The sequence below is a fragment of the Polistes fuscatus genome, unplaced genomic scaffold (genome assembly GCF_010416935.1).
Source record: "Polistes fuscatus isolate 324 unplaced genomic scaffold, CU_Pfus_HIC Scaffold6, whole genome shotgun sequence".
NCBI classification, from domain to species: domain Eukaryota; kingdom Metazoa; phylum Arthropoda; class Insecta; order Hymenoptera; family Vespidae; genus Polistes; species Polistes fuscatus.
Window position 1 is genome coordinate 13,273,864 of NW_025113140.1, and position 12,792 is coordinate 13,286,655.

Below are 12,792 nucleotides of genomic sequence, written 5' to 3' on the forward strand. Positions count from 1 at the left end.
ATAATAATGATAATAATGATAATAATGATAATAATGATAATAATGATAATAATAATAATAATAATAACAATAATAATAATAGGGAACGTTAAATATAAAATATTAAAAGCTAATCACACTATGAAACGTACACAAACGCAAATGCCATGAACAAAGGGTGGGGGGTTAGTATATAATAATAATCTGCTGCTTTCACTGTATTCTTGTACTGTTTTGCTTTGTTATATCTGCTTTTTCACAGAATTGTGACTGACTCACTTGGAATTTTCGAAACCAGCTTTAGCGGTCTGAGGACCCTGAAGGAACGTAGCATACGCAGGTCGACGTCCACGTTAGTTTCGGCGAACACGGTCATCGACCTAATCCAAGGATCACTCTAGAATCTATCTGTCCAATCGGACAAACCGTATCGGCTTGGAGCTGTACGAGGAAAGAAGTTTCTTCAAATAACGAAACTTTCTATCTATATATAGGTAACATCTTTCTGAAACTTTAGCTTTGAAACTTCTTTCCTCGGGATCAGATATCCTAACGTTAAAAAGGTTGTTACGTGTAAAGTCAACGTATATAGAATATAGAAATATCTGTATAGGAATCAGCCTCTTATCGCGATTATAAATGACCACGGTAAAGTGCATATTCCTCTCTATCGTCTTCTCTTCTCGTAGTGTCCGCCTAACTCAAAGTTTCATGAGTTTTCATCATTTCTTCAAATATAATGTAAGTAAATAAATGCGATTTCAAAATAAAAAAGAGAGATAATGAATAATTGTTTTGGACGAAGAGATGAGAAGAAAAATAGAGAGAGAGAGAGAGAGAGAGAGAGAGAAAGAAAGAAAGAGAGAGAAAGAGAGAGAAAAAGAAAAAGAGAGAGAGAGAGACAGACAGAGAGAGACAGACAGATAGACAGAGTAATATACAAATATATATATGTATATGTATGGGTAAAGAAAGAAATAGAATGAATGAAAAAGTAATGATTAGATACGTGAAACGATGATAATATCAATAATATAACGATTAAGGAAAAGTAAGGAAAGAAAAAAATATAAAAAGAATAAGAATAAAATCATTATATATATATATATGTGTGTTGCAGTTGAAGATAGACGATCTCCTCACCCGGTCACCACGACGAAGAAGTCCATGATGTTCCAGATGTTTCTAAGGTAGGAGCCGCGGTGGAGGACAAAGCCAAGGGCGAGGATCTTAAGGCTCGCCTCGACGCAGAAAATCCCGAGGAAGTAGATCTCCGTGGCCTCGAGTTTCTGTGCGAGTATGGTCTTGTCTTGTTTGGGCAAGTGCTCCTCGAGGGCGAGGACCACGCAATTGGCGATGATGGTGAGCAGGACGGCGTACTCGAAGGGCGGCCACTCGATGATGAAGCGGGTGTGCTTCCTTATACAGTTATCCTCCGAAAGGATAAACAGCGAGGTCGTGCCCTTAGATTTGGGCTGCGCTCCCCCGCTTCCACCCGCCCCTCCGCCCTGATCCCGGCCTGGCGCCATATCCACCGGACCAATTACCTGCCAAGCAAATTCACCCACCTTTCTATTTCTATTTCTTCATCTTGGTCGGAGACACTTGCCTCTTACCTCCCCTCCAAAGCTAGTCCAGTCACCGCGACCAGTCAGTCCGGCCAACCTCTGCCTTCTCCTGTACTGACTCGCGTATCCAGGATCCCTTTGTGCCGCCTCTTGCGCTGCTGCCAACCTGATCGAACAAAATATCGTAATCGTTAATTAACTCTCCTCGATATATCCTATTAACCATATAATGCATGCTTTCTCCTCTCCCCTATCATTGTACTCATCCATACGGTGGTTATTGATATTATTCGAGAAAGTATATTCGTGTTACTTTTTTACAATTCCCACCAAATTTTATCTAGATAAATACGTATAAACGGTCTAACGTAATTGTGTTTATCGATAAAACGATACGTATCATCATCCCGTGAACCATCTTGATATCGATATATTCGAGTCATATACCGATGTTTCTATCACGGTTAACTATAATTTATATATATATCGCGAAAGTGCTCATTAATGGCCGACAAAGTCGTATTATGTGGCACGAGGCTAATTAATTGCATTAACCGAGACTTTTCTCTACGAAGGTCTTTTGTGCGTTGCTTTTGCTTCGCAGGCAAAAGTAAGTGTGTGAGAGAATAATCAAGGTACTCGGTAATGTAATAACTCGCGACAAGAATCTTCATACAACACATACCTCCATTTACGTATACCTATAGTCTTCCCCTTTCATTTTTCAATCCTTTCATCTACTTTATTCGACGAATAAATAAAATAATGTAAATTCGTATATATAAGAAAAAGAAAACGAAACTTTAATTATTATTTTATTCTTATATATATAATTCCTCTATATGTTCTTGAAGTATAAAGAAACGCGTTAAAAAAAGAAAAAGACGTGTATGTGGAACGTAACCTCGGATATAAGAAATAGCTTGACTACTATCGTTCGTCAAACTCATAAAATTCAGTCGAGCGGTAAGCGTTTTCTCGAACGACGACAAATGGACTCTCTAACAGCGACGGAAAGTTTGTTTAGCCGCATTGATGATGCACAACGCTAGAAAACACTCGGGACTGGCATGTCGCCGAAGTTTTTCAGTATCCGCAGTGGCCTCAACGCATAACTTGGCATACATTGTTTCGAGAATCCACATACACACACATATACTTTACTCGAACGACCGTTTAACGTTTCGATTCGATAAATGCTAAACACTGAGGACTTTTAGCGTTAACATCGTTCGCTGCATCGTCGTAGAATATCACTTTCTTCCCGTATTATCATAACTATATAACGTGCCAAATGGATATCTAATAAATCAACTCGTACTCGACTTAATGGGGGGAGGGAAGTGGAGAAAGAAGGGGTTGGGAGGGGTGTAAGGGGAAAAAACAAAAGCGAGAATTTAATTAACTTTTACGAAGTTGAAAGCATTCTTTCGACGCTGATTGGTCACGACAGCAACAGGTGCAACGGCAAGTGTGGATCGCAACACGTAAGAAATATAGCACTCTTTCCACGTTGCACTTTATATGCAACGCTGCATGCCAGTTTTGTATTCGTAATACCCACCTAATCACCCTCAACCTATGTTTACATACACACAAACACACAGATATATACATACGAGCACACACTTATGTATATAATAACACGTACACTTTCCGCACTATTTTTCAAGTAACGATACCGATACATTTACTTATTAACATTTCGTAGAAAAAAAAAACAAAACAAAAAGAAACAAAATGAACCGATTGTTCTTATTTCTACATAATATTCCTAAGATATATCGCGTTAGTAAAGAAAAGAGAAAGAAGGAAGATTATAAGTGAAGAAGATTGATAATGATTTATACAGTCAGCTCATGTACGCTTTTTATTAAACCGTTCGAGTAATGGCGAGAAGAGAGAATCGTGCCAAATCGCCATGTTGCCGAGCGCGTTTGTGTTTTTTATCAATGGTAATTAATACCATACATTTCTCTCTAGTGCCTTTCAACCACCCACCCTCGCCTTTTACCCCTTGCCGTTTGTTTCTACCCTACTTTCTCATTCCGTCGAAGTAACCATGCTGCTGCTACTGCTGGTCTGCTTCTTGACGTTGAATATTCACAATTGAATTTTCTATCTAGTCGAAACGTCAAGCACATGGTTTTGATCGTGCGAGAAAGAGCACAAACAAAAGAGAAAGAGAGAGAGAACAAAAGTAAAGAGTACCGGAAAAAAATGTTTATGAAAAGAAACAATTCGTCTGAAGATAGTCGAAACGATTCTTTTCAAATATATTTTTCATTCGTATATCGTAAACATTACCGAAGGAGTTTATAAAGTATGATGCTTTTCAAAATAAAGAAGAGAATTCTTCAATGACAACGAAATGACTGCTCGGTATGCGCTTTTACGCTACTGTCCTCCCTTAAAACGAAAATTGAATTTTTGCCAAACCGATGTTTCCTAATTCTTCATTTCTTCTCTCTCTTTCTCTCTCTCTCTCTCCTCCTTTCCCTGAAAAAGAAAGTAAATTCTACGAGAAATTGGTATCGTTGTAACGAACGATGAACAATTGTAACGATTGAATGAAACGGAAAATAATTGAAAAGAAAAAAAATTGTTTTAATAAAAATAAAAAATAATGTCAAAAAGAAGAAGGAAAAAAATGAGCCGTTTATTTTCGATGGTGAAGTCCATTTTTTATTTTTTTTCTCTGTGAAATATTTTGTATGACAGTTAATTTCCAATTGTAGATGTTATTACGATCAACAACAACAAAAAGAAGAAAATATTACAATGGACGTAGGCCATTTTCAAAATAAACTGTTCAAATTTTCGACGAAACGCATAGGAAACGACAACTGATAGAAAATCTATACTAACCCACGGCGTTTCTCATTAGGTTAATTACTACGCCATTTTAGGTGCGAGAGCGCGTGCACGCGACGACGTACTATCATAAATACGTACTATACCTAATATAAATATATATATATATATATATAAAACGAGATTTATGAAACGAGCTTTTTACAATGATGTATATTAAATACAATATATAATAATATATTTACCGATAATTATGATAGTGATCTATAACTCAACAAAAGTATACATACTTATAATACAAAATTTATTTTACAATATCAAAACAATTTTAATATAAAATAAATCATAAAATTCATTTGTATCCGATCGTTAGATTTTTTATTCCACTTTCATAATTACCGGCGCACAACATATAAATATTATATATTATATTATATTAAATATATATATCCGTATAAATTTTCACATACAATGGACATTGATTAACAGTAGTGATCGATGAGGATACTCCTCAAATACTTGAGTTTCAACTAGTCATCTTGCCAAAAATCAGCTAAAAGCACGGTGCGAGATTATCGTTTACGGCGCCCGTCAGTCCAACCCCATTCGAGCAAGCAAGCAAGCAAGCTTTCGAGACAACGTCGACGACGACGACGACGACGACGACGAGGACGAGGACAACGACGGGGGTGGCGTCGAGTCATTGCGGAGGATCGTAAGGACGCGATCGTGGTAAATGGGAAGAGGAGAAGGGAGTCCGGTGACGTCATGTCAGCGCCATTTTGCCGGGTGACGTCAACACGACGACGACTGCTACGTAACGCTATCCTTGCCTCACCTTGTCCCTCTCTCTCTCTCTCTCTCTCTATCTATCTCTCTCTCTCTCTCTCTCCTCTCTCTCTTTCTCTCTCCCTCCCTAGTTTTCTTTCTCGTTCTCCTACTCTATTGCGCGTACGTATGCGTGTAAACGTGTATGCGAGCAATTTCTCGCAACTGGTGCGCGCGCACGTAACCATATACACGAAAGCGTACTACACACACACACACACACACACACACACACACACACACACGCGCGCGCGCGCGCGCGCGCGCACACACGCACACACATTTATACTATATAATACCACAGGAAACATTGAAGTTCGACCAATGCTAGTGCGTACACGCACGAAACCCGCAGAATATGTCGGTATGTATATACATATATATATATACTTTACTTGCTACGTATATAGGTGTACATGATATGTAAGTATAGTATACGTATGTATACATAGATTTTGTACAAACGTAGGCGTATTCTATGACTACGCGAGCGCAGCGTCTCCCCTCTAATCGTGGGTAGTTATATATATATATTGAGATCATAGTATACACGTGTGTGTGTACGTGTATAATAAGTAAATACGTAGTTTATGATTGTACCAACGAATAAATTGATATTTACTTCTTCTTCTTCTTCTTTTTGAACACTCATGATAAGAGTATTGCTACGATCATCCTCTTCAATGCGATTTCAGATTTAAAAAGATTCCTAGCATTTTCTCGCGTCACAGAAAAAGAGAGAGAGAGAAGGAGAGAGAGAGAGAGAGAGGGAAAGATAGAGAAAGGGATGAAGGAAAGCAGACGGGAAAAGGGAAGGTACCGTGCAAGTTAAAGAGATCGTTCAAAATGCAAGTGGGACATACTCGACGAGATCGCAAGCTCGGCAATAAATTAGCTATTAAGAGGAACTAACGGTATAGCATTAGGCATCGATAGGAAGAGAAGAACGTTAAAACGTAAACGTAAAGACGTTTTCGAACTTGTATTGAGTATAACGATATGTAAAGGTATTCCCTAAACAATCTTTTTTCTTTTTTTTTTCTTTTTCTTTCATTGTCTTCTACTGTCTTTCATTGAAAGAAAAAAAAAAGAAATAAAATCAATTATGCGTCAGAAATTTTTATCGACGGAGTTGTTGGGGCATGGAGAAATTACATTTCAAATAATTTTTTCCCATAGTTATTACTATTATTATCGATTCTTATAGGTATCTTGATTATTCACCGATCTCGTAGCTCACGTCGTATCATCGACAATTAATAATAAATGCTCGTCCGTTGGTCGCATTACACGAACGCATGCTACATAATATAACAGTATGATTTCGATCGATCATGATATTATTGACACCGTAAAGTCACCAAACATGCGATGATTACGAATCTCGAGTTTGAAGGGAACATGTTAACCTGGAATACATCTTGTGAGCTTCTTCAATGGATCGATCGCGTTCACCGGTGTCTACCATCTCTCTCTCTCTCTCTCTCTCTCTCTCTCTCTCTCTCTCTCTCTCTCTCTCTCTCTTTCTCTCTCTCTCTCTTTGCCGGTTTTTACGAGCTACCTACGATGAATGACGTGGATTCGTAAGAGAACGCCATTCGTTGGAATATTTTACTTTTACGTAAGACAAATATACTGCATTTTTGAATTTAAGAAAGAACGATTTCATTTTACTAATGATTATTATTATTATTTCTTTTTTTGATTGTTATGATTTCAAATAATTGAGCTTGTTTATTCTGTTTGTATGAAAATACAAGACAAAATGAAGATAGAAAATATTTCCAAGAAAAAAGAGAAATATTGTACATTCTATTATGCGTATATATATATAGAAAAAAAAAGAAGTGAAAGGGTATATACACTTATGACGATAATAGTCGCTTATATGTTATGTCTAACGAAATTACCTTTCGGTCTATTTGTTCATGGAAAGCATGCATTACGTCAGGCGTACACGTGTACGAAAGAGGACGTATACGTGCTTATATTGCTATATTCTTATACTTTGAATGTATATATATATTTTTATATATATATACGGTAGTACGTATAGAAGGAATCATGTAAAGCGAGCAACGATGGCTTTACACGTATGTATATATAATGGATACGTTATAGGTACATGTGGTATGTCGCGAAGGAATAATTAGACGGTCAGAAATGTCTGACTCACCTTTACGTCGTTGTTACTCGCTATACAAAGAAAAAAGGAAAGAAATTGAAAGAGCAGTAGGAACGGGGGTGCAAAATTCATTCGACTCGGTAGTACTTGTTGCAAGATCAAAGTCCAGCCACAAATCGCGGAAACAGAACAACAGAACAGAACAGAACAGAACAGAACAAAACAAAACAAAACAAAACAAAACAAAACAAAACAAAACAGAACAGAACAGAACAGAACAGAACAGAACAGAACAGAACAGAAGGAACCAGTTTTCTCTAAACCTCTGTTTTACTGTCTTCCTTTCTTTCTGTCTGTCGTTAATTCTCTCTTGTTGTTAGATTCCTTTGTAACTGGAACAATATCACCTCTCGCGTAAGTGAGATATTATGTAGGTCGTATTATCCATAGTGTAGTATAGTTATCCTAAACTAATACTTCTACGAACGAAAATTAAAAAAAAAAGGAAGAGGAAGATTTTTTATCTTGTAAGTAGTAAGAACAGATCATAGGTAGACGACAAAGACGTCTGACTCGTCCCACGCCCATCCTACTTGCTGTACACGCGATTTCTGAAGAGGTTGCAGTAAGCAGTGCAGATGCATTTCCACTTGATTCCAAATCCCAACCCACGACTTCAAACTATTTTCCTATTCGTTATTAGCATACTTTCGTTGAAATCAATTTTTAGAGAAAGTAATTGATAATGATGATTAACTTCCTCTTAAGTAAACAAAAATTCCCAATCGTTAAGAGCTGTTTCACAAAAAATTTACAACACCACACCGTACCGGTGACCGTTCTCGCGCATTCACGTTATACTAGCTAACGTTTCGAAGAAGTGGCTCTTTCATTGATACGACACAACGATTACGTATTCTCCGAAATTCCTTGCGAAATTGGGACAAGTGTGTTTCATACAAAGCAAGATCGTTCGATATGCAAAACGATATACGCTGACTCAATGGCCGGAGCTCATTCACTCGGTTAAATAATTGTACGATTCTTCGAACTGGGTACTTTGCAAACTAACGAACAAATAAACGAACAACGTTCGTATATTACGTTTATTGTATGCATTCGAAGGTATAATAAGAACAATTTTTTTCATACATAATAAAAAAGGAATGGTGTTAATTTATTCGATAACCTTTGCCTAGATTCCGCGTCAATTTTTAACCCCCATCCCTTTCCATTCCTCTTCACCAATCCTATAATACGTATAATTCCAAAACTTGGCTCTTTCGCGTAAGTAGTAAGAGTCAGCCAAAAATCAAACGCATCCCGCAAGACACCAATCAATTCTTTCTTTTTTTTTTATTTATCCTCTACTTTTATTCGACGTTACGCCATTTCGCAGTTAACGCGATCAATGCTTTATTACGAGATAAATCGTTCTTAACTGGCAGTTAAGTAGAATCGTGCATTATTCAGTCTAGAGACCATTCAAATGAAAATCCACTTCTCAGAAAGAAAACATTAGCTGCCAGTAGAAAACGGTTAGTCCACCCACCCACTAACCAACTACAAGATTTCTCAATTTCTTGCGTGGCCTTTTACCTATTTGCATCCAACACGATTTTACTAACTCGAATGACTTGTAGTTCAAATTGTTTTTTCTTTTTTCCATCGTGATATCATACACGCCCATACACATATATCATACCATGCATGAAAAAATATGTCAACTTTACAAATTTAATGAACATAAAGCTCCAAATAATTATCATCAACGTTACGGAATATAGCCTACGCGATTTAAATAAAGTTTTATTTTAACTGGAAATATGTCTTGATATTACATTCATTCTAACAAAAGTCGTCAAAAAATTCAGCAGTTGCCTGAAAAATAAACCAAAGTCATTTAAAACAATGGAGACTATTACGAAGAGAAACAGATGTACGATTACACTATAAACAAATACTAGATTTATTCAAAAAGTATCGAATTAATTGTTAAACCTAATACATATATGTGTGTGTGTGTGCATGTGCATGCATAGGTGCACACGTACGCTTTTGTATACTTTCGAGATCCTTGAACTATAACATTATAACTATCAGTAAGAGTAACGCGGTGTATGGTGCAAGCTAAACTTCGTGCGATTATTAGTCGTTGACGAAGTTGGCTGTCACAAAAATGTGACGATATTTTTCGGTGTGTGTGTGTGTGTGTGTGTGTGTGTGTGTATGCCTCGACGTTCGAGTTAGATATAAAGCTAGAAAAAGAAGGAAATATTGAAAAAGAAAGAAAGAAAGAAATAGAAAGAAAGAAAGAAAGAAAGAGAGAGAGAAAGAGAGAGAGAGAGAGAGAGGGAGAAAGTAGGATTTTATATAGGGCGTACGTCGTTGGCCGGTTCCGTTTATAGATCGAAGCTCCGAAAAAGCCCCAGCAAAACTCGCATAGCTCTCTTTCTTTCCTTCCTTCTCTCTCTCCCTCTTTCTTTTTCTTCTTATTTCCCTCCCTCTCCCTCCCACGCTCCCTTTCTTTTTTCCTTCCATTTCCCTCGCAACATATTCTCCGCGATCGTATGTGTTTATCGTGCGCGACGAGAAGCTCATTTCCTTACGTCGCCCGGGGCTTAATAAATCAGAGAGGAGGCGCCCTTGTCAATAGTAAGGTCAGCCGAGGCGACTCGACGTCTCCAGCATTTGCCAAGTGCTAGGAAGACGACGATGACGACAATGACAACGACGACATCAACGACATCAACGACATCAACGACATCAACGACATTCACAACATCCACGACATTCACGACATCCACGACAACGACGACAACCACAACGACGACGACAACCACGATGACGACAACCACGACGACGACGATGAAATAACAAATTGAATTGAAAAAAGAACAAAAAACAACTACAAAAATACACAACGAGTTACGTGCGTGCGTGCGTTGTGTGTGTGTGTGTGAGAAAGAGATAGAAAAGCGTATAATAAATTATGTATTTATATGTGAGAAAAGGATAGAAAAATGTATGATGAAATATCGTGAGCAACATTTGGAAGAACGAAAGAATTTCAAAATGAGCACCACGGTTTCTTCCTTTTCCCCTATTTTTTCATTAATTTGCACCCTCATGGAAACAAATATCTTTGTTACATCAAAGAAATCCCCATACACAATTCAGCATATTCCAATTCTCGACGATATCTAGTAATCGGTAGTATCGTACCGAGTGTCACTTACTCTCTCACGTGTTTCATCGAAAATGAATTATTTATTTGAGCTATTCTCGCACATTTTTCTTCTCATCCCATTTCCCAATCCCACAGTTCCCCCTCCACTCCTACGCACGATAAGCCCCATTTCCCTAAAGCAAGTAATACTCGGAAACGCGCGAATACTCGCGTAGTACCTGAATAAAGTATCATTTTAATATTCGAAAAGATTGCTACAAGAAGTAGATATATGTAAGTAGGTATCAACGTACATAGTTTAGTTATATATATATATATATATATATATATATATATATATATGTATTTATAGGTACCTATAAGTTTAATCATTTTTTACAGGGTATGTATCATCTTGGTCGTTGAACGCATGCGCTCGGGTATACTTATACATTAAAACTATCCCTCGTGTGTCGCTGCCCGAAAAAATAAATCTCTCTCTCTCTCTCTCTCTGTCTTTAAACCATATCCTTAATATTGCATCGTTTCTTTTTCTTTAAATAAAAATTGAATGATGAAAAAAAGAATCAGAGGGCACAGATTGTTTCTTCCTTCGAAAACTTTTTTTCTATCCAAATATAATAATTAAATGAATATATTTATATTTCTGTATATTAGTTTGTTAATTTAACATTTATCTTAACGCTTCATTTTTTTTTATTTACGGGAAAGAGAGATTTAAAAAATTTTTTTAAATCTAACATATTAATAATAATAATAATAATAATAATAATTTATAAGAAGAAAAAAAAGTTCGTCGAGCTTTTAGTTTGAAGATAATAAAAGTACCTGTGTATTGATGAAATACAGTGAAAAGCAAGGTAGGCACCTGGTAGCAGGTAACTATATATCTATTGATCGTTCATTCATGCTACCCTTTCACCCTCTCAACCCCTCGGCATACCACAAAGCTTCTCCTCTTTTACCCTGTTTCTATTCCCCCACTCTAACTTCAACATCTACCATCGCCCCCTCGCTCTATCTCTCTTCCACTTTCTAGTTCTGTTTCACTCTTACTACACAACACTAGCAACGTCGTCGTCTCTCGTAATCTATATCACCATAATCATCATAATCAGCATCATTATCATCATCGTTGTCGTTATCATCATTATCATCATCAGCATCCATGTCATCGTTGTCGTTGTCAATGTTGTTAGCGTTCCTCGCAGTTGGTTTAATGTGTAAGAATAATACAGCGAATAACGTAGCTCAGTTTTACCAACTGCAAAAGCTCCCCTCATGGCTGGTCACACGTGGCGCTCGCAGAAGCACGCGTACCAACCCGTTAAAAACTCTGTCAGAGAAAGTACCTACCTAACTTCAACTAAACTCTTGCCGCGTGTTCTCTTTAATCTTCTATATATTTATCTACCTTTCTCTATTCCCACCCACTCGCTTTCTCTCAGTGTATATATATTTGTGTAATTAGAATGATGGAAGGAGATAGAATTTATTAGTAATAACGAAATATATTTAACGATTATCGAACTGATATACAATTCGTTACGAAAGGTCGACTCCACGTTCTCATTTCTTTCTCTCTTTCTACGATCGTTATTCTCTTTTTTAGTTCATACATATATATAGTTTATATATTATATATTATATATTATATATATATTCTTTCTACTTTCGTTATCTCCATGAGAAATCGGTGCTCTCGTCAATCGTTCGGTTCCTTTTGTACGCTCGCCTCGAGTGCTTCTCGAAACGAAAAAGAGAGTCAATGGCGAAGGCAAGTCTCTCCAGGACGTAATGAGAAACGTCCCTGTATCGATAATATCTCGGGATGGTACCAGGAATGTTCCTTGTAATAGAAAATTTGATCAAATGATCGATCTACCAAACAAGAATCGAGTTCATCAACTAACCGTGATACATCTATAATTTACCCATCGTTTTATACACCACGTGTTTATGATTTAACATACGCGTACGTAGGCAGAGATGTACGTGTGTATGTATTATAATTCGAGTGAAAAATATCGATCTGCGAAGATCGATTAAATGACAGAAGGGCACGATCGAGAGTAGACGGCACGGCATGCGATACACGCACGTGAACTTTACACACCCACGCATTCGCTATTACACTAAGGACACGAAATGAGTGTACGACATGCTCGCTCTCTTTCTCTCTCTCTCCCTCTCTCTCTTTCTCTCTCTCTCTTTGTCATTATTTAATTGGCAGTTACATAACACCGAATGTTCCTACACGATAAACGGCCCGACGAACATCTAATAAA

The 12,792-nt window shown here is 37.3% G+C and overlaps 1 protein-coding gene across 34 annotated transcripts in view; it reads right to left on the reverse strand.

Annotated features, from left to right (window-relative positions):
* LOC122522938 (voltage-dependent calcium channel type A subunit alpha-1) overlaps positions 1-12,792 on the reverse strand; it is a 132,211-nt gene that overhangs the window by 57,471 nt on the left and 61,948 nt on the right. For 31 of the 34 annotated variants that reach the window (XM_043644377.1, XM_043644354.1, XM_043644369.1 and 28 more), the window contains exons 3-4: positions 1,596-1,713; positions 1,123-1,526 (exon numbers count right to left, since the gene is read on the reverse strand). In XM_043644377.1, coding sequence (XP_043500312.1) covers positions 1,123-1,526; positions 1,596-1,713 — 522 coding nt within the window. Of the gene's footprint in view, positions 1-258; positions 360-1,122; positions 1,527-1,588; positions 1,714-12,792 lie in introns of all 34 variants that reach the window. The other 3 variants (XM_043644356.1, XM_043644387.1, XM_043644373.1) reach the window with 2 other exon arrangements.